The sequence below is a fragment of the Trichoderma gamsii genome, assembly GCF_001481775.2.
Source record: "Trichoderma gamsii strain T6085 chromosome Unknown Scaffold_11.2, whole genome shotgun sequence".
NCBI classification, from domain to species: Eukaryota; Fungi; Ascomycota; class Sordariomycetes; order Hypocreales; family Hypocreaceae; genus Trichoderma; species Trichoderma gamsii.
In genome coordinates this window covers 314,192-335,140 of record NW_020171348.1, presented here as the reverse complement: position 1 = coordinate 335,140, position 20,949 = coordinate 314,192, and the positions used below count along the sequence as shown (strand labels likewise).

Sequence of the window (20,949 nt, the reverse complement as noted above, 5' to 3'; positions counted from 1 at the left end):
AGGCTCATACTCAAGTCGGCTGTCTCTTCTCGGCAAACATGAAAGTCTATTTTATACATGGTGGCTATTGTAAGAGGTTTGCGCTACATTTAGCCACGTGGTTCTATTAAACAGCATTATATGATATAAAAATGGCAGCCAAAAATCTCTTGGCTCAAGTATTTGCCATCCACACGAGCGCCGAGCTTGGTCTGGCGTTCGATAATCACTTCCAGAAGACGCGCCACTTTGAGAGCTGTCTGCGCCCCCTTCTGATCCAGTCCCCCAATAGGCAGCCCATCTCCTTCATTACTATCAAATGCTGAGGTCTGTCGTTGGCCGGTCATGCCACTTAGCCGACCAAGAGCTCGAAGCTGTAACACCGCCCATTCCTGTTGCACGGGGTCGGACACCTCGCAGCCAAACAAGAAGCATACCCACATCAAGCCCGGATGAATAGCAGTAGAGGTTGTGCGTGAGATGCTTGCATCAAAAGCGTGCTGATGTATAGGTTGGCCGACACTGCGCCGCATCATATTGCCTGTCTCTTTCAGAGCTTTGCGAGCAATAGCAGTGTGCTGTAAAGTCCAGTAGGCAACACGGTGTATATATATGAAGTGTGCCCAAAAAGTTGCAATGTAGACGCTGAAAAGCTGCTCCAGCCTTCGAGCAATGGTTTCGCTGACGAAGAGCCGCAGTTGTGAGGCATCTACATCAAGAATGCTAGGACGACGTCGCCACAGCTCCTCCAACTCCTCCTCAAAGCCCATACACGCTTTCATCACCTCCATCTCATCTTCAGGAGTCCCACGTGAGCGGTGGTGGCGATCGTGGCAGCCAACGCGTCGCGAATACGCTTGAGATGCCATATGGAACTCGAACGCTGGCTGCAGTAAGATGTTGAAAACACCCATACACACTACATTCTTGGGTATTGTAGGCGGTTCGGTAAGTAGTGTCGAGAGTCTAGAGCCATGATTACGAGGCTTTGCAGTAGTGTTTATGCCCCTTTCATCTATAGCCCTAGTGATTGGAGATATGCCGTTGATATTGCCGAGAGGATCATTGTCCGATATTTCCATGCTAGCTGAGCCGGCAACGCTTGGGTGTGGTTTTCTAATAATTTCCAAGGCGGGATCCGATAAGAGATGGCGGCCGCCCATATGAGACATCTTGGCGTCAAACGAGTCAAGCCATTGAAAAAGGCTGGCAGAGCCAGTATCCCAGCCCTGACCATTGACAATAACTTTCTCGGCCATATCTTCTGGGAAGCTGGGACGGACCTGATCATTTCCATCATAAGCGGTTTCGAACCAAGCCAGCAAGAATATGACCACCAATAGTGCTTGGCTGCTTCGCTCCTCCCATCCTGCATGCGAAAGACTCAATTTGAGTGCAGCGCACGCCACGTCATGTAATCTTAGAGATAAAAGACCGAAATCATCACGGCAGGTAGATACGCGACTCCCCAGTGCAGCCAGAGCCGCTGGTCGGCTAGGCTCGAATAGCATGGCACTGAGAGCTGCAAGTGCATGCATGACAGCTCCGTATTCGATGGAATTATGCTTGCCATTGGCCATATGAAGCACGTATTGCTTTATTTTCGGCCAGCCCAGGGGATGGATACCGGCAAGCGAAGCGGGAGGCTGGATTGCGCACTCAAACGTCTGCAGCAGTAGCTCTTGTTGAGAATCTGATAAAAGTGGTGGTGAGAAGGCAAAAGCTGGTTTGTATCCTGAGCTGTTGATCTGTCCGGTGCCTCCTTCGTTATTTATACTGACAAGCTGAGCGTCGTTTGTGTTCTGAGCGACACTCTCTATGCTTGGACTGTTATCCACGTTTGATGCTGCCAAGGTCGCATTCCCGTCCATATGCCAGCCAGATGACTGGTCAGAGTTGAAGAAGTTGGGGCTGAGAGCACTGGTAAATCCAAGTGAAGTAAACGAAAAAGCCGAGTCTGGAAGAGGCATTTTATCGAACCAACTGGGGCTCCAAGGCGATTGCGAAAGATCCCCTGAGAGGCCTGCAGGAGGTATGGAGTTGGAGCCAAGATCGAGTGCTGCCGCCGCCGTTGGGGTCATATAGGAGGCCATCAGTCCATTGGAGTTTACATTTGCAGCGGATGTCCCAAATTGGCTGTTGAGGCCAGTAGAAAGAGTCGTCTGGGAATCTTGAAGAACGTCCCCTGGCTGATACGAAGTCACTCCCGAGAAAGAAGACGAAGACTCGTTGGCCTCGTCCGTCACCATGCTGAATCTTCGCGATGTATCCAAGTTGGAATCAGCATCAGCTTCAAGGTCTTGTCGAGAACTGACCGAACTGTCGTCAGGCGAAGGAGGCCGTCGCTGGCTGCGCCGTGGTCGAGGAGGCTGATATTCGCACTCAAGCTTGAGTCTATCGCAGTGGCCACAAGTTGGTCGCCTCTCATCGCAGCGAACTCGTCTCAGGCGACAGGTTGAGCATCCATTCTTGGATCGTGGACCAGAGCGGCCGAGCGCAATGCTTTGACGCCGAACAATGCCTGTTCGAGATGACATGCTTGGTTGATGATGGCTCTTAGTAGTCAATAAACTGATATTTCGAGAGACGATGAGGATCCATGTAAGAAGCTGCCCAGGTGCTCTTTCCATGGGCCAAGAAATGCGGGGGCGGAGAAAGGGCCATAGCGTGTCACTAATAGCCGCTAAACGCACTATCGCAGCCACATTTATAGCGCCCTCTCCCCTCACATTTAGTGGATAGGTCGGTGTAAGCAACATCGTTCCCACCATCCTACATAACAGATAATGCGATATCAATCTTGTCTATTGACTATGAGACTCTGCCACATTAACTAAATCTACAACTTGGCTCTAGTGCTATATGCTCCTGGGTTCAAGTTCCACGGCAACTCAGCAGCTGCCCACGCCGAACTTGCCTCTCCCTCAGCAAGGACACTCTTCCAATCTTCACGGCTTATGGATCGAGCCTCCTCAGCAGGATTATAACCCAAACGACTACGTCCATCTTCCTGTGGCTTTGTATCCTCGATGCCTGGAGCTACCTGACCGTCTATCCTCTTGTATATCGTCACCACTGTGGCGCCTCCCATGCCCATATTGTGCTGGAGACAATACTTTGTCGATGCGACAGATCGGCGCTTTGCCCATCCGCGAAGATGCCAGACTATCTCACAAACTCCTGTTAGCCATAATAACTTTGCCTCGGATCACATATACATCGTGATAAACTTACCCAGCTCTGCACATTGCGCTAGCCCAGTGGCTCCCAGCGGGTGTCCTTTGGAAATTAGTCCTCCACTTGGATTCACGATCCATCCTTTCCCCTTCTTCTTTGGATTATAAGTGATGAGTCCATCACGAACCAACTTCCACCCTTTGCCTTCCTCAGCCAATCCCAGCCCTTCAATGGCACACATCTCGTTGGTGGTGAAGCAGTCGTGCAGCTCAATAACAGACACGTCTTTGGGTGTGATGCCCGCTTGTTCATAAGCCCGCTTTGCCGCATTTCGTGTCATATCAGAACCAATGAGCTCGATTGCACTCTTCGACTCGTAGAGCTTGGAGGAGTCAGTGGCCAGAGACTGACCGGCGATTTGAATGGCGGTGCTGCGCAGATAAGGGTGAGCAGCCAGAAAAGATTCGGAGACAATCACCGCTGCTGCTGCGCCAGTCTAGGCAAACAATCGTTAGCTGAAGTCTACTTGATTAATCAGGAACCATGATACATACAGAAGAAGGGCAGCATTGCAGTCGTGTAATATCTCCCGCTATCACAAGACTAGACAACACATCTTCGGCTGACACAGCTTTGGACAACTGAGAGTAAGGGTTGCGAGTGCCGTGTTCCCTGTTGACAGCAGTGATTTGTGCAAAGTCTCGCTTCTCAGCACCGCCCGGGCCTCCATATCTCTGCAAATACTCTGCCTGGGCATTGCCATAAAGCTGAGGACTCCATCCCGGCGACGGTTTGCCGCGCTCAGACTCGGGTATCTGTGTCTTGGACAAGTCTAGAACACGCGACAGGGGATTGGTGCGGTCTTTATGCGTCTGTGGCAACACACCCGGATACATCTTATCAAATCCAGCAACCAGCACACAATCTGCATCTCCAGAGCGGATGGCTTGGTTTGCCAGCCATAGACCCGTGCTGCCAGAGCTGCAGTAATTGTGCACATTGAGAATGGGGATGCCCGTCATGCCGAGGCTGTAAAAGACGCGTTGTGCGCATGTTGAGTCGCCAAAGACGTAGCAACCTATGCCTTGGTCTACTTTGTCAAAGGTGAGGCCTGCGTCGAGTAGAGCTTTGACGCAGGCTTCGACGGCTAGATCGAGATAATCTGACTGCGGGTTGGCTGCTAGGTTGGCAGACTTTTTGGGAGAGAGGAACGGCGTCATGCCAACCCCGACGACAAAAGATGAGTTTGTCATTTTTGCTGCGGTTGTTGTATCCCAGGTGGAAAACTGCTACAAGATGATGCTTTTTAGGAAGCTGTCTGGCAAACAATTCCGCTGTGGCCTGGAAATGGCAAAGCTTATCACCATGGCTAAACAAGGGGAAGTCTTCCGATCTCGCTACCGATTCCACGATATACTTCTGAAGTATTAACATTTCCGCTTTTGGTAAAATGATGCAAGCCGCTCAGCCCCTCGCAGGAAGTTGACGCTCACTTTGACGATAGACGACAGCCGAGACCCACTCTACCGCCACCTCGTACCATGGTGAGGGGAGTAGCAAGAATCTCCATGTCTATCAAATAGGTCAATTGCGGCAACTGAAATGGAGAAATGTCATCATCATTAAAAGTAATAGAAACTATGATATTTGGATGTTTACCTATGTAGAGTCCAATCGTGTGCCGAGACCACCACAGCACAGTAACCATCCGCATAGCGTTGGTATAGGCTTAGAGAACCACACAAAGCATGTATAGAGAGTAAAGCAATTGGATAAAATACGGTTCAATGGACTCCATGTATAGTCTACATATCCCATAGAGAGTCAATCTCACAGCCGACTCGGCATCCTCGCCGCCCCGTCCAGCCGAATCACCGTCCCATTCAACATCCCATTCTCAACCACACTCTTCACCATCTGCGCAAACTCCTCCGGCCTCCCCGCCCTCGCCGGAAACTCCAGCGTCTTGTTCAAGCTCTCCCTCGCCTTATCTGGCATCCCCTCCACCATGCCCGTATCAAACATTCCCGGCGCGATGCACACCGCTCTGATCCCCACCCGTGAGAGATCCCGCGCAAGCGGAAGTGTTAGAGATGCGAGGGCGCCCTTGGCTGCGCTGTAGGAGACTTGACCTTCTTGGCCGTCGAAAGCGGCGGCTGAAGAGACGGTGATGATGACGCCACGGGAACCGTCGGGATCAGCAGGCTGGGTTGACATGTAAGGTACGATTTGGCGGATGACGTCGATTGTGCCGGTGAGGCTGATGTCAATGACTTTTTTGAACGTCTCAAGCGAGAGAGGAGTGCCATTTTTGGACAGAATCTGTGATTGCCATTAATATACGAGGACCAATTATAGCAGTTAACGGAATCTCACCTTTGCCGGTCCAAGAAACCCAGCACAACAAATCACCGCAGCAATAGGCTTCTTCGTCTCCTTACTCCAAGCAACAACGCCCTCCACCGCCGCAGCGACATCCTCGGTCTTGGAGACATCAACCTTGAAATATTTCTGGCCTTGCAGTTCAACGGCATTGCCTGAAGCGCCTTTTGGAAGCTGCAAGTCAAACACGGCTATTGACGCGCCGAGACTGCGCATAAGCTTAACTGTAGCTGCGCCGAGGCCAGAAAGGCTGTCATCTGGTCAGCTCAGAACCGAATTTACAACATTGTTTAATGCCACTTACCCTCCTGTAACGACGACAATTTTATCCTGGACGTTCATATTGAGGTTGTTGTTGTGTCCATCAGAGTAAAGTTGTCTTGCCGAAGTGCGTTACTTGTACTTCAAAATGCCCGAGGCTAATTCCCACGGCTGTTTTGTCCCGTCAAGTAATGCCTGCAACCCGCTGCTCCTTCAAGCAAAATCTACGGATCCATTCCCCAGATTACGCTATAACCGTTTGAGTGAGAAACCCCAGATTCCCTTGTTTAGCTTCTTCGAGCTGCCCCACACATCCCCGTCGTCTCTCGTCTGTCGCTTCTCGCTTTCAATTACAGTCACATCACAAGACACTTATTAAATCCCGATATACGATAAAATCTGTCTATTCAAACATTTATTGAGAATTACTACATCAAAACTCTCGTAAAGTCAAAAGCCGACGTGCAGTAGCTCACATTCTCGCCAATAGAGAAGCCGCTCTCTCTCGTCGGCTCCCGTCCGAATCGGCCCCACATCGGACCCGGCAGCGGAACACCATCCTCTTCATTCCTCCTCTCATTACCTTTCTTCAGAATATACCTTCTCATATCTCGTCAAACATCACCTCTTCCTCTTCTCTCTCATATCCAGCCCCTTCATCTCTCCTTCACAGACACTCACCATGGCAAACCGCAAAGAATCCCGCCCCGGCATCAAAGCCAACCTCTCCATCCTCCACGGCCCAGCCCAACCAACCCCCATCCACAAAACATTCTCCCGCCTCCTCCGCGAAAAAGCCCAGTACCAACCCTCCTCCCTCCTCGTCGCCTCAGACCACCAACAGAAATCCCTCTCCTACGCCGAAGCAAACTCCCGCTCCGATGATCTCGCCCGCGGACTTGCTTCCCTCGGCGCAAAACAAGGCGACCGCATCGCCATCCTCATGGGCAACGAAATCGAGTACATTGAGACATTCTTCGCATGCACCAAGCTCGGCGCGCCCGTCACGCTCGCAAACTACGCTTACACCGAGCAAGAATTACATTCTGTGCTTTCATCATGCGGCGTGTCTACGCTGGTCATGGTTCCACGCTTCGACCGCTACGACTACCGCGCCTGGATCCCAAATCTCAAAAAGGGAATCCCATCACTGCGAAACATCATCGTCGTCAATGCGGATAGAGAACCCGCCCTCGTCAAGCTAGACTACACAGACTACGAAGCCGTCATCCTCCGCGGCCGCAACAACACCTCCCTCGACCTCCTCGCCTTAGAAGCAAACATCCACGCCAAGGACGTCATGAACCTCCAATTCACCAGCGGCTCAACCGGCCTCCCCAAAGCCTCCGCCCTCACCCACAGCGGCATCTACAACGCCGGCCGCTACATCGGCAGCACAATGTACCTCAAGTCCTCGGATCGCATCTGCCTCCCCGTGCCGCTCTTCCACAGCTTCGGCCTCATCATCGGCCTCGCCGTCGCTACGGCATACGGCGCATCGCTCATCCTGCCCGCCAGCATCTTCGACGTCGAGGCAACGCTGGCCTGCATCCCCAAGTACCGCTGCACGGGTCTCTACGGCGTGACAACCATGTTCGTCGCCGAAATGGCCCATCCTCGCTTCAATAACTATGACCTCTCCAGTCTACGCTTCGCCATCCTCTCTGGCTCAGCGGTCCCCGAGCCGCTCATGCGCAAAGTCTGGTCCGCCTTTGGCATCACGCAGACACACACCAACTGGGGCCTCACCGAAGCCTCCTCCATCGTCACCATGACCCGCGACACCGACTCCATGGCCCAGCGCACCGTCACCTCCGGCCGTCTCTTCCCCGGCTACTCAGCCCGCATCGCCGATCCATCCACAGGCCAAACCGTGCCCCGTGGCCAAAGAGGCGAAATCGCCCTCCGCGGCAACGGCATCCAGGCCGGCTACTACGGAAACCCGCAACGCACGGCTGAGGCCCATCGCATCTCCCCCGAAGACGGCCTCGAGTGGTTCCACACCGGCGACGAGGGCTACTTTGACCCAGACGGCTTCTTCGTCATTACCGGCCGCATCAAAGACATGATCATCCGCGGCGGCGAAAACATCTCCCCCCTTGAAATCGAAGAGCGCCTCGTCGCCCATCCGTCCATCGCGCAAGCATCTGTCATAGGCGTTCCCGATGCCAAATACGGCGAGCAAATCTGCGCCTTTGTCGAGCCTACTGCAGGTACAGAGCGGCCTATGGATGATGAGCTGCGCGCGTGGGTTGCAGAGACGCTGGCGCATTTCAAGAGGCCGCGGTATGTCATCTGGTTGGGGTCGCATGTTGCGTTTCAGACTTGGCCAAAGACAGCGAGTGGGAAGCTGAGAAAGCCTGATTTGAGGCTCATTGCGGCGGAGATAATGAAGGGGGATGCAGTGGAGGTGGAAGTGCGAGAGCAGGAGCCTGTGAGGGCGAGGTTATGAGTTGGTGTTGTTATATAAGTAATAAACGGACTCGAGGGACCCATCAATGGTTCGGAGTGATGATAGTTTGACTACGAGTTTCAGCGAATGATGGCTTATAAACTGCTCTTTATACTTTGCTTGAATTGTACAATGCAGCTTCTCTTCATTTACGAATTATACAATGACACCATCACATAAAGTCAACAAGTTTAAGCCCAAGTCTACCAATTTCTAAAAGCCAAATGGCAACATAAACTATATATACAACAGAACGAAACCAATTATCAAGCAAAAAAGTGCTTGAAACAGAGAAAACTTTCTCTGTAAAGGGGGGCCATCTATCTATTCCATTAAAGAAGTCGCATGCAATCTGTTTCCGGCAAACTTCTTTTTTTCCCATGTATGTTTCCCACGCTATGCATATGCCTTTGTGTATGATTCGTATAATCCAAAAATCCGTGTTTAACATTTCTCATTTCTTTCATTTCTGTGATTTTACACACATTTTTTTTCATCATTAGTATTTTTTGAACAAAGGAAATAACGAGTGTAGTTCGTGAAGACGATGAGTCGCTTGTCTACGGAACTTGTAAGCTCCGTAGGGCGAGACAGTTATCGAGACCGGAACAAAAGAAAGAGATCAGAGGCAAAGTGGTTGTTCGAAAAAAGAGAGAGAGACCCAAGCGCCATCGCAATGCTTGAAATATCAAATCGCAAAAGACCTTGGATTCAGGGCTGGGAGTGCGTATTCCGCTTCCACTCCGCCATGTGTACATTACTTTGGTTCGCTCTCCACTGGTCGTCATTCATCAATCCCTTCACATGAGACTGTCATTAATGTGCCGCAGTAGTAGTCTTGGAAGACCACCCCCCCGGGCTCAAATGGTCCCACATCCAGGAGAAAATGCCGACTACGGGAGGCGCCCAAACGCCAATGCCCTCGCTCTCTTCGACCGCCGTCGGGCGTGTGGCGGGAGACGTGCGCAGCATCATGTCGTGCGACGAGCTCGAAAATGAAAAGACCTGAACGTCGTCGACTTGCAAAAAGTCGTATCCGCTCATGGTATCGTAGATGACCTGTGGCTCTTGAGGCTCCACATCTCGCCAAGATTTGCGACTGAAAGGAGGAGTATATACCTTGGAAGGTTTGCGAGGCGGGACGCTGTTGGCATCGACCTTGATGTCAGTCTTGACATCTGCCCTCGCATTCGAATCACCGGCACTTGTCTTTTGATCCGTCTCAGTCTTTCTCTTCTTCGCCTTGGCGCCGGTCTTGGTGTTCGTCTTGATTTTGTCGTTGACGAGCGGGGCCTTGCCCTTGGAACGCGGCTTCTTCTCAGCCTTCTTGACTCTCCTCTCTCTCTTAACTTTCCTCTCGGTGTTTTCGTTCGTATCATCCACCGGCGAGACCACTACCTCCTCTACTATTCTGTTGACAATGTTGGTCTCGATATGAACAAAGCCATCGTCTCTCTCCTCCTCAACAATGTCGCCCTCCCGGACATCCTCGACAGGATGGGGCGTTGAGACTAATACAGCCTGAGGAATGCCTGGCGCGACAGTCATCTCTATCAGTCGGTTGTTGGGACCGACGACCGAGTCGACCTTGCGCACCGCGGGCGAAGCCGCTGGTAGGAGTCTGACTTTCCTCTTCTCGAGCTGTTTCCCAAGATGCATTGTCAAGGCACGAGTGGAGATTCTGGCGGATCCGACAACCCAATCTCGTACAGGTTTCCTTCCCTTGCGAGTGCGAACCACACTGCCATTTTCATCGTGAACCGCTTCATCCTGCTGCTCCCTAGACTGTGTCATAAAGTATACTTGCATCATGCCGTCTGGTTTTAGGGCCTCGAAGGGAGAAATTGCTGCCGCCAGAATGATGGGCGAATGGAAAAATGCAGATGTCAGTTGTTGAGCATTCTTGGCACGGCCGGCCATAAAAGATTGGAGCCAGTTGCCGCTATCTTGTAGGATGAAGTAAGCTGTTTGTGTATTTTCGGGAGACAAGACACAGTTCATCTTTCTTCTAGTCGCCACAACGCCTGACGAAGAAGCAATACTAGTAGTTATAGTGTCGGCAGCTTCCGAAATAATCTCCAAGCATGAGGCTTCTGACGAATCGGCGGTAAAGACGATATCAGGGGTCTCAGCAACAGGAGTCTCAACAGCGGCAGCACTAGTATCGTCGGTTGCACCAAGACTGGGGGCCTCTTCGGCATCCGGAGTCGTTGCGGGCACTACTTCCTCCACCGGGGTCACGGACGACTCAGAAGAAGGCTCCTTTGCATCTCCGTCATGCATCTTGGAGGGAGACTCCTCGACAATGACAGAAGACTGGCTGGTTTCGACGGAACACGTGGAGCTCGCGTCAGAGCCAGACGCATCAGTGGAGCCAACGGTGTGGTCAGAGGCATCCGAGGCCTTTCTAGGGCGGAGAGACTGCTCGGGCTCAGCAGCAGCAGTCACAACAATATCCGGAAGAGGCAATGGATTCTGGAGCGGTGTGGCAGGCAGGAGGTGGGGGTTGGAGGCGGGGTCTGAAAAGTCGAGACATATGTTAATGATGTCGCACTCCCCTAGGTCCTTGAACGTACCTGGACCTCGCCTCGCGATGAACTTGGCCGCCTTGAACACCGGCTCCGGGGAAGCACTGCCAGACCTGAAGACGTTGGGTTAGCGGACTGCTGGTGTAGTGGCCAATGGGACAAGATGGAATGAGTTATAGAACTTACAATCCTTCCACAATATCACCCCATGCGTCTCTCTTGAGGGCCTTCATCGCTCCTTGAATCCTCTCCTTCAACTGCTTTGAGGACTTGACGACCTTGAAGTCGGCCAGAAATGAGTCCGACTCTGCGCCCTCGGAGTAGGCATTGAAGAAGTCGAGCGTCTTTCGCAGTCGAGTGATGAAGTAGCTCCTTGCAATGGACGGATACTCTTTGTTGCGGAATTGGAGAAGAGCGCGCTTCGCGTCCATTGGGTCTTGTCCGACCTTTGCAGCACGGAGTTTGACGCTGATCTATAGTATGAGTGTTGATTAGTCTTAGGTCTCTCATACTGTAAATGTGCAAAGCACAAGGCCACTTACAGAAACAGGCACGACAAGGCCAGGTCGTTCCTTGGTAGGCACGCAGGCCTTGACAAACAGCCATTTCTTCGCATCCGGGCTCAGGTGTTGCTCGACAAAGTCGGCAATCTCCTTATTTTGAGTCCATGTCTCCGCGCTCACAACTCGGTTGACGTGCCAGGCCTGAAAGTAGAAAGTTCCATCTGAGCTTCCACTTCTCCGGGTCATAGTAGGATAGACTGGTGAAGAGATAGATAAAGATGGGCCGTTTTAGTGAAAAAACGGGCTCCCACTATCAGACGCCAGAGGCAGAGCCGTCTAGTAGTAAAGAAAGACAAGAAAGACAAGATATGTTGAAGTATCCAAGTCAAGTCAAGGTAGGGTCACCTGAAGATGGGTTGACATCTCGACCTTCCAGCAACACAATGGGAAGACTGCCCGTCCATTATATCTCAGCCGTGAAAATTCGTCTCATGCTGATTCGTATGCCTCGGTCATGGCCATGCATACGACTCACCTGCATCGATACCTCACGGCCACGGTGTCTGCGAATGGAGAATGGCTTTGCACCAGCCTCTGTCGCTGTCGTTGACATGACAAAACACCGACAGTTACAGTGCCTTGAGAAGCGTGGATCCGTCGCCCATAGCACCCTGGCCACGTAGCAAAATACGCCATGCACATGCAGACAGTATATTGCTGGAGCGATGCCATTGGCTGCTGCGTCTGCATTGGCACGGATCGATTCGGCCTGCCGCTGCATTGCAGCCTTACGTGAAGACATTGGTCTGTACACGGCCACGACCGGGTCCCGTTCCGACGGCTGTGGCCCAGCTCACACGACAGCGCTCGATTTAGCATCCGGAGGCAATGTCCGTGGTAAGCCATTGCGTGTCGAGGCGGGTTCCATAGCCGAATCGCGGCTGACTGGAGAAACGTGGGCGCAATCAACGCATCCTCTTTAAGCAAATAAGCCTCCCTTGGGCAGCATCTCCTTAACCCCGCAGACAGTAGCGCTCAAGTCATTCACTGACAGCATGGAATAAGCCGGAGACACCAGAGGCGGAGCTCAGGTATTGCTGCGTCTCGTAATACTCGTCCCCATGTTTTGACATCTCGATATTGATCCATCACGAGCATCTATTAATGGATACGTAGATATGCACATGTCTTGTAAGCTGCTTGTCGGGTAGTGTTGTCTGCAGTACTGCGTAGAGCTGGACGAGTATAAGAAGCCAGGCTGTCCCAACGCGCCCGCGCGCGTACATGTTGGAATCACATCATCAATATCACTCTTATTGTTCTTTATTTGGTTGCCTGTTTGTTGTCTTAGCCACTTCTTCAATGATTTGTTTCAGATAGCGTAATCCCCTTGTGTTTGAATCAGCCCAGCCTATAGACTTTTGCCCTCTGGCAGAGCTCAGCCGAGACGACGATGGCACGAGCACCAGTTTGCCCCGTCCATCCGAAGCTGCAAGCACGCACAGCCTAGGACAAGCCGACCAACACGCTGGATACTCAAGGAGGAAACCGGCCAAGAGAAGAAATATGAGAGATCAGAGATGACGTGAAAATGAGGGAAGCAAAGAAGAGCTCTGATACCAGATACCAATCAATGGCCACGAGCAATATCGGCTTCCCCATTACTCGTCCTCGTAAAGTGGACAGACGCCATCCTGGAAGAGAAAAGAGCCCGATCCACGAGACGAGGCAAACACAAATAGGCAGACGCGCGCAATTCTGATTGTCTGATGCCGTCCAGCCACCAAACGCAGGCCACGTCAAGAAAATCCATGTTTTGCGACGGGCGAGATTCATCGGTGCCCAACCTCGTGACGCCCGAGCTTGTACCTTGCGCTAGGCACTGGCCACGCGCGAAACAGGTATCGGTACAGGCACCACTACCCAAGGGAGCATAGGCGAGCCGGTACCTGAGAGGTGGGTGGTGGTATCGAGCTTGTAGGTCAGAGTCGCAGCAGCGCTGGAAATGGAAGTGGATGCAGACAACGCAGCAAAGCAGCTTGAGCCCATAAAAACGGCAATGGTGCGCTGTGAGCCAGTAGCATCACTTGCATGAGGCTCCGTGAAGCGCGATGACGAAGCTGGAGAAGCATGCGCTGCGCCCTGGTAGTGTGAAGCCAGCTGTGGGACTATTTGTAAACACTGTCAGGTGTTTTGAATTAAAACAAAGAGCTATCAATACGATATTATCCTGATACAACTGACATCTTGATGCGCTGGAGCCAAGGCATAGTCGCGGTACGTTCCGCTCCCGCCAATCGATAACCCACACTCAATGCACTTCATCACTCCATCACTCTTATCGTTGATAAAAACTCCAATGCTGTTACTAAGCCTCTTCACCGTCACTATCCGCAAATACCCATCCCACCGATCCGAGCCACCGAAGCGCCGGATCCCCAGACGGCAGAGCGAGCTTCATCTATCGATATCACCAACTTCTCAAGCGATCTACTATCTACTCCCAGTTAGCCCTTCCGCGTCGTCCCGCTAGATCTCACCTCCCCAAGTCTCCAGCTCTCCGAAATCGGTCCCATCTCACCGTCCGGCCACTCACAGCCCGTACATTCGCAACGCAGCGCACGCCGCAGCATGTCATTCGACGAGCGCCGGAGGTCCGTCCACCGCCTCCAATGTCCAGCCAAACTCGGTATCAGCTATCGGTATCTCGAAAAATCGCCGGTATCGATTAACCTCCAACCTGTATCTATCTACTGACCAAACGGCACTGCTTCCGCTTATTATGCTTACATTCTCACCTACCTTGTTTGTAACATCTAGACTTTTTACCCTTATTTCGTTATCGTAGGATTCAAACGGTGATTGATTGATGCTTACGGATGCTGCTGCTGCTACCTGCTGCTTATTCCAACCAGCATATCCATCTACAATCAGGCTGCACGCCCTTTCCCTCTTCAAAAAGAAATTCAAAGACCAACTTTCTTTTCTTCTCCTCTTTCTTTCTTTCCTTCTGCCTCGCACTTCGGCCCAATTGGCTAGAAGAGTGATCCCAGTAGCATCTGCCACTCCAGTAATCCCCACAACAACCGCCAATAAGCGCGCTCTCATCAACTCCAACTCCAACTCACTCTCTCGTGTATCCTCTGACCTCACCTCAACTTGTAACAAAAAAAAAACAACTACAACTCAAAACCCCAAGCCAATGAAGACGAGCGACTCCGCCTCGCCGCCATTGGCCCCTGCCATCGCCATCATGCCAACAACAAACCTCTCCGTCGGCGCAATGACGTCGTCGCCGTCCTCTGCCGCCCAGTCACAGTCACAGCCAAAGCCGAGATGGAACTCCAAGAACCTCTCCTGGCGCATAGGCGCGGATGCCTCGAGCGCTGCATGCGCTGGTGCGCTGATTGCCCCAATCATAACCATTATCGACCGGTAAGCAGCACACAATCGCCTACATACACTAGCACCTACATCTTCACATGCATATCACATGTCACATACACCCATCCAAACCCATCACCACCAACATCTCTCTCTACACAGTCCAATCCAGTTGATAGACCACAAAGCTAACACCCTCCCAGCTCCATCATGGAAAACGCCTCCGGCCGCACTTCTCTCGCAAACTCCATCCGCTCCTCCCTCCGCACCCTCCTCCTGCGCCCGCAATCCCTCCTCCTCTCCAAACCCACCGCCCTCGTCTTCGCCCTCTACTCCGGCACCTACATGACCGCAAACTCCCTCGACACCCTCTCCGCCACCGTCTCCAACCGCCCAGCATCCAGCATCACCTCCGGCCCCGCCAAATTCGCCGCCTCGTCCGCCGCAAACGTCGGCCTCTGCGTCTACAAGGACCAAGTCTTTGTGCGCATGTTTGGCCCGCCCGGCGCGGTGCCCCGTCCCGTACCATTGCCCAGCTATATCCTGTTTACGATGCGCGATTGCTTGACGATTTTTGCGTCTTTCAATCTTCCGCCTTTGCTGGCGCCTTGGATCGATTCGAGGTTGTCTGATAAGCTACGCCGGCATGTCTCTGGCTTGACGACGGCGCAGTTCATCGCCCCGGCTTCGGTGCAGCTCTTCTCGACGCCGATACACCTACTCGGTCTGGACATGTACAATCGACCAGGAGGCACATTTCGCGAGCGCTGGGAGGTCGTGCGATCGAATTGGCTCGTTAGTACTGCAGCGCGCATGTGTCGCATCATCCCAGCTTTTGGCGTCGGCGGCGTCGTCAACTTGAAAATGAGACGGCATCTCATGGGAAAGCTCGAGTAACGACTTGCTCGGCCTCTTTTTCTTTTCATTCATTCATTCTTTCTTTGCATACGAAGCGACGTTCCCACATAATTCTGGTTCTTTCTTTTGCTTGTCTCTCAGTTGGGAGATACTAGACATTAGCATTTTCTGCGTCTCATACCCGACGCTTCATCACAAATAAGACGTACATACATGTATGATAGACTAGATGATATAGACGTATTACCGCCAATAGGTAGTCAGCAAACCTGGCTTTAACAATCATAAATAATCACGCAACACATACATACATGCGTACTACGGTCAATCTCTTCATCTACATCTATCACACGCATTCACCCTGCACTTCTCACATCAAGTAAGTGTCCTTTTAATGCCTGTTTCCCTATTTTCAGCCTCGCGATCTTGCCGAGATCTTTCTTTTCAACTGTCCGTCCATCCATCAATTCATTCATACATACAGGATCCGTTCCGCCTCTACCATACAAACGCAAAAGCTAGATTTAAATTCAGGGCCAAGCGCAAATGCATTCTCCATCGGCTTTTATGCAGCATCCACTCCGCGCAATGCATCTCATATTCTCCTCTCTAGCAGCCCATTCTCTCCCCTACAAAACTGCTGTCAAACATAAAAAAGCAAGGTATAAGTATCCCGACCGATCGTCTCTCAACACAAATGAACAAAAGAAAATTCTTAGAAACACTAGCACACACAAAAGCACAAAATATTTCGGTAGACCGATATACATCCGACTCAGGGGCCCGACTCATCCACAATGGAGGTCGTCTCACTTTCCCAAACGCCCTTTCCGAGGCTTGGCCAATCAAAACGTATCTGAGAAAAAAACAATCGTATAAATGCCATGCTTGAGGGGGCATTTCTTCGTCCGCAACTTTACATGGCGTAGGACAACATGAGCTTGATGCTGACAGAAAAATAGTCGAATAGTCGAAAAGTTAAAAAAGGCCGTCAGTCGGCCAACAGTTTCCATGCATCGTCCGGTTTACGTGAGTCGTCCGGATCTGTATGAGAAAAAGGTGTTCCTGTAGATGTAGGTTGCATCTCAGGGAAGAATTTGAAAAAATATGGGAAAATAATCCCGGCTAGTTGAGGCGGGTATCAGTCGTAGTTGATGGCACGCGGCTCATCATATCATGATAATGTCTACTCCACAGCCGGCAAAGAAGAGTAGAAGAAAATATAGACATCGAAGAATTAATAGGCTCCAAATTGCGACTATGCCACTTCCACAAACAGCATAAGTTTCTCGTTCCGCTCAAGGGCATAGTCAAGATCGGCATCGTTCGACAGGCTGGGCTTCTCTCCTGTCGGCTCGTCCTTGTAAAACAGCTGCATCTGTTCTGAAGGCGATACCTTGAGACGATCTTGAATCTTGTCACAGAGCTGCTGGTACTGGATGTCTGTGGGAACTCGAATAGCAATGAGATCGCCGTTGTAGGAAATCTTGATCTTCATTGCGGCTCCAGGTTGGGCCTGTTGCTGTGGCTGAGATGGCATCGGCTGCTGCATAGGTTGCTGTTGCATAACTGGCGGTGTACTGTTAATATAGATAATTAACCAGGAGCATAGTTCCGTTGAAGCTTACCTGATTGTGGATTGCTCACTTGGCGTGGCGTGGCTGAGAGACCAGAGTATCCAATGCCGCTCAGGTTGTTTCGCGATGACTGTCGCGAATCAGGGTTAGCATGTGACCCAGAGGATTGAGAACCCTGGGACAGTCGGTATTCCTCTTCAATCTGGGAAGGGTCCATCTCATAATCGCCTTCTCGTGGGGCGAAGAATTGCTTGACAAGCGTGCAGCGAGCAATGTAAGAGGGCTGGTTAAGTAGGTTCTTGACATATGCATCCAGGTTGTGCAGTCGTCCCTCTGTGATGGCATCTGTCACATAGCTCACGGGGCCAGGCATGTATGGGAGTGATCGCTTCTGGGTGCCGGTATTACCAGCTTCGGCGGGGAATTCGGTGAGCAGGGCAATCTGGAAATCATAAAAGTCCTCGTAGTACCTGGACAATTCCCAGTGTCGCCCGTCCTCAAGCTGTGTTTCAATGACAAACCAGTACTTGTCCTCTGCAAAACAATAGCGAGGTATCCGTGCAGAGATGGGTGCGTAGAGTTCCGTTGTCGCGCTCGACACAAACTCGGTCTGCGGAGGGAGGGTAGCAGGCTGGGGGGGCATGCTTTGGGTGGGCTATTGGGGGTTTCTATTAACGCCTGATCAAAGGGCAAAGCTGACGAGTATGACGGCGAGAGAGCTAGGGAGGGCAGTGGAGGCGGGTCCGATGAACGGATGGAGATGGGATGGGATCAGATCAGATGAGATGAGATAAAAGAGCCTACACAGTAAAGTGAAGGGAGATGTTCGCAATAAAAGCACAAAACTCACCTGAGGTCCTGGCTGAATGCTCATCCGTTCCATGCCCTGCTCCAGCGGCTGCGATGGTCCTCCGCCCTCAAATTTACCCAGCGTAATGCTGCTATTCTTGTACGCAGTTGCCATCTTCTTCCACTCCTCAACCTTAGGCACGCCCGCCTGTCTAATGGCGGCATCAGGGTTCTCAATGGCCTTGCCCGTGCCCATATCACGGAGCTCAATAAAAGACACTGGGATCAAGCCTGGACCGCCCAGCCGACCAATGGGCTTGGCGACAAACCACTCCGGGTTGGACTGTGCGATGACGATGATAGCCTCACCGGCCTTGGCCTCCAGCTCGTCGGACCTTTCGGCGTTGAAGTCGTACATGACGACGCCGTACACCATGGCGCCCTGCTTGACCTTTGACGCGCGCTGGCTGCCCGGCGCTCCAGCCGTGCCGGGAGGGGAATGGACTTCGCCGTAGCCAGAGTCATGGTCAGGGTTCTTGTTTGCGGTTGGCGGGCGGCCTCCGTCCGACTGCTGGCTGTCGCGCTCAGTCTTTCCGAGCGCTTGGAAGAAAGCGACGGGCACGAGACCACGCGCATCGGGCAGCGCAGGGTTGCAGGCTTCGTACCAGTCGGGATCGTCTTCTCGGCCGATGACGTGGAAGAAGTCGCCTTTGGAGAAGCTCAGCTCCTGGGCTGAGCGAGCTTCATAGTCGTAGAGAGCGCGGATGACCTGCGAACAGAGTAAGAGGAGAATTCTCGACAGATGACGCTATAACAAGTAGGAAATACGGAAAAACTATTTTGAAAGACGTAATGAAAAGCCATATTGCAAACGCAGTTCAAGAGCAACAGAGAAAACGAAAAGAAGGGGAATTTGTTTGCGCGCGAAAGTGTCATGCGACCTTGCCGATTCCAACGCAAACAGCGCAAACAGTAGCAAAAAGTTGAAATTGCACATAAGAGCAACAGAAGGATTCAGACGCAGCACACTGGTTTTGACGAACCTTCTTGGGCGGAACGATTGCGACAGCAGCTTTGGGGGTGATGGAGATGCTGTGCTGCTTCTCCTTGTCGCCTTTCATAGACCGACGAAGAGCCTGTACCAAGCCCATGGCTGTTAGTCGCTTTTCTTTTTCTTCTTCTTCTTTTCGATTATGCTTCTTCTTCTTCTGCTTCTGTTTCTATGCGTTCTCTCTCTCTCTTTGTTCGAAGACTTCGTCGCAAGGGAGTTTTGTTTCTGTCTATCTTTTTCTGCGCGTAGCGGCTGTGACTGTAAAGAGACGGTGATCGTGACGGGTGTGAAGAGCAAAGGCAGCTGGGCATGCCCGGCAGCATCGATATACGGGAAGAGGCCATTGACCTGGCTGTGGTGTGTCGCCGGTCCGGCAAGCTTTTGGGGGAGGGGAGCGGTTTGCAGCTGGCAGCGCATGACTTGCGCAGTTGGCAATGACGCACCTTCATCTTTCAGCGTGTGTAACGGGTTCGTCCGGGCGGCGGCGTGGGAGCGTCTCGCAGGGCAGAAAGTAAACAAGAAGCAAGGAAGCGTTGAGCTGTCTTTTCGGCGATGGGATCGAAAGGGCCGCGAGGGGTCGCGCAAAAAAACTAAAGAGCGGCAAGGGAGGGGTCTCGCTGCTGCTTGTCTCGACGGAGAAAAAAAACAAGAGGCTCAGTTCGATTCGATTCGGTTCGTGCGTCGGCAGAAGACAGAAGCCGTAGGGCAGATGCAATCGTGGGACGAGGTGGAAGAGGCGAGGAAGCGCAAAAAGAAGCGTCTCGGCTCGGGCTGATGCACAAGAGCAGCTTCTCCTGTGTTCTGTCGTGCTTCACTATCGGGCGCCACAATCTGCGCGTGCTGTGCTAGCACTTTTTAACTAGCGACCTCAGACTAATGGACTACTAGCCTCTGCAATCTGTCTGTCGGCTGCGCCTCGTGCTTCTAGAAGAGGTCGAGCCTCGTGCGCGCGGCTGCAACGGAGCTCACGGGAATGTTTCTGTGTTTTTAATTTTATTCTTCTCGCGCTTTGCCCTGTGCTGCGACCTCAGATTTCGGCGATGCGGGCGGCCGTGCTGGAAACGTGCAGCTGCGGCGGGTGAGCTCCCGTTGTGCTCGTCGGCCTCGTTTTTGTGGTTGCGCCAATCTAATCCAGACCAATCCGGTGCTGTGCGGCGTAGGCTCACGACAGCGCAATCGCTTCTGCTTTCTCTGAGGATGGTTCTACAGGTGACGCTCGCGCGCGGGTGCAGTGTAAGGATGAAAGAATGAAGTATGAAATATTGAAGCAACAATTATGAGCGACGGCGGCAAAACGACCGGGAGAAGCGGCTGCGGACGCAAAGGATGGATGTAAGAGAGGAAATGCGTGGCAACGTCACGAGTACAAGTACCAGCGCCGTGCCTACCGCTGCGCGCTCGCTTTCATGAGACAAACAGCATGGGTCCTCCGTCGTATGCTGCCGTCGCTGCGACCACTATCGGATCGTATCAACACCCAGCACTTCTTCTTCGTACGAGTAAGCCCAAGCCGAAGCCCCCGACCCGTCTTGCTGGGCCTTGGGGCCTGCTACAGAGTGTTAGCAGAGCCTACAAGGCCTGGCTGGCGCTTTTCACACGGGCTCCCGGTGGGTTGCAGGTGGGGTCTGCCAGTGCCCAGAGCGCTATCCATAGGCTGGCGGCCCTGTAGAAACAAACAGGCTGCAGACCGAGCAAGGGATAGGCAAGGGTTGCGTGAGAGCCTGCTCGAAAAAGACGTCCATGTATGGCGATTGCAAACCACATCCATGATCAATAACATCAGGCTCTACAGACTGTATGTATCCACTGGAGCCTTACAGTAGGGCCTACTTAATATTATGGGACGAACACCTTAGCACTTGAACGACAAACCCACGGCTTGCTATTCATAGGAACAACAGCGTCTTTAACTAGGACGATCATCAGAAAGATACAATACTGTATACACGTTGCCCTGGATGCTGCTGAGCGCCAGCCTGCGCCGAGGAGGCTGAAACGGGGCATCGCG

At 52.2% G+C, this 20,949-nt stretch overlaps 6 protein-coding genes across 6 annotated transcripts; 2 read left to right on the top strand and 4 right to left on the bottom strand.

Annotated features, from left to right (window-relative positions):
- Positions 1 to 116: 116 nt before the first annotated feature.
- On the bottom strand, positions 117 to 2,516 carry TGAM01_v204013 (hypothetical protein; the record flags this gene model as incomplete). The annotated part of the gene is made up of 1 exon (XM_018800561.1): positions 117 to 2,516. The coding sequence occupies one exon, from the start codon at positions 2,514 to 2,516 to the stop codon at positions 117 to 119; it is 2,400 nt and encodes a 799-aa protein (XP_018666026.1).
- Positions 2,517 to 2,818: 302 nt separating this feature from the next.
- On the bottom strand, positions 2,819 to 4,409 carry TGAM01_v204012 (sterol carrier protein 2; the record flags this gene model as incomplete). Its single annotated transcript, XM_018800560.2, has 3 exons — positions 2,819 to 3,159; positions 3,214 to 3,652; positions 3,711 to 4,409. The coding sequence occupies 3 exons, from the start codon at positions 4,407 to 4,409 to the stop codon at positions 2,819 to 2,821; spliced, it is 1,479 nt and encodes a 492-aa protein (XP_018666025.2).
- Positions 4,410 to 4,986: 577 nt separating this feature from the next.
- Positions 4,987 to 5,880, bottom strand: TGAM01_v204011 (hypothetical protein; the record flags this gene model as incomplete). Its single annotated transcript, XM_018800559.1, has 3 exons — positions 4,987 to 5,478; positions 5,533 to 5,788; positions 5,843 to 5,880. 3 exons carry the CDS (start codon positions 5,878 to 5,880, stop codon positions 4,987 to 4,989), a joined length of 786 nt encoding a protein of 261 aa, XP_018666024.1.
- A 601-nt stretch (positions 5,881 to 6,481) lies between these two features.
- Positions 6,482 to 8,251, top strand: TGAM01_v204010 (4-coumarate-CoA ligase; the record flags this gene model as incomplete). The annotated part of the gene is made up of 1 exon (XM_018800558.2): positions 6,482 to 8,251. One exon carries the CDS (start codon positions 6,482 to 6,484, stop codon positions 8,249 to 8,251), a length of 1,770 nt encoding a protein of 589 aa, XP_018666023.2.
- Positions 8,252 to 14,535: 6,284 nt separating this feature from the next.
- On the top strand, positions 14,536 to 15,563 carry TGAM01_v204009 (hypothetical protein; the record flags this gene model as incomplete). The annotated part of the gene is made up of 2 exons (XM_018800556.1): positions 14,536 to 14,717; positions 14,870 to 15,563. 2 exons carry the CDS (start codon positions 14,536 to 14,538, stop codon positions 15,561 to 15,563), a joined length of 876 nt encoding a protein of 291 aa, XP_018666021.1.
- Positions 15,564 to 16,782: 1,219 nt separating this feature from the next.
- On the bottom strand, positions 16,783 to 19,041 carry TGAM01_v204008 (SH3 domain-containing protein; the record flags this gene model as incomplete). Its single annotated transcript, XM_018800555.1, has 4 exons — positions 16,783 to 17,093; positions 17,153 to 17,756; positions 17,952 to 18,659; positions 18,934 to 19,041. The coding sequence occupies 4 exons, from the start codon at positions 19,039 to 19,041 to the stop codon at positions 16,783 to 16,785; spliced, it is 1,731 nt and encodes a 576-aa protein (XP_018666020.1).
- Between the last annotated feature and the right edge of the window lie 1,908 nt (positions 19,042 to 20,949).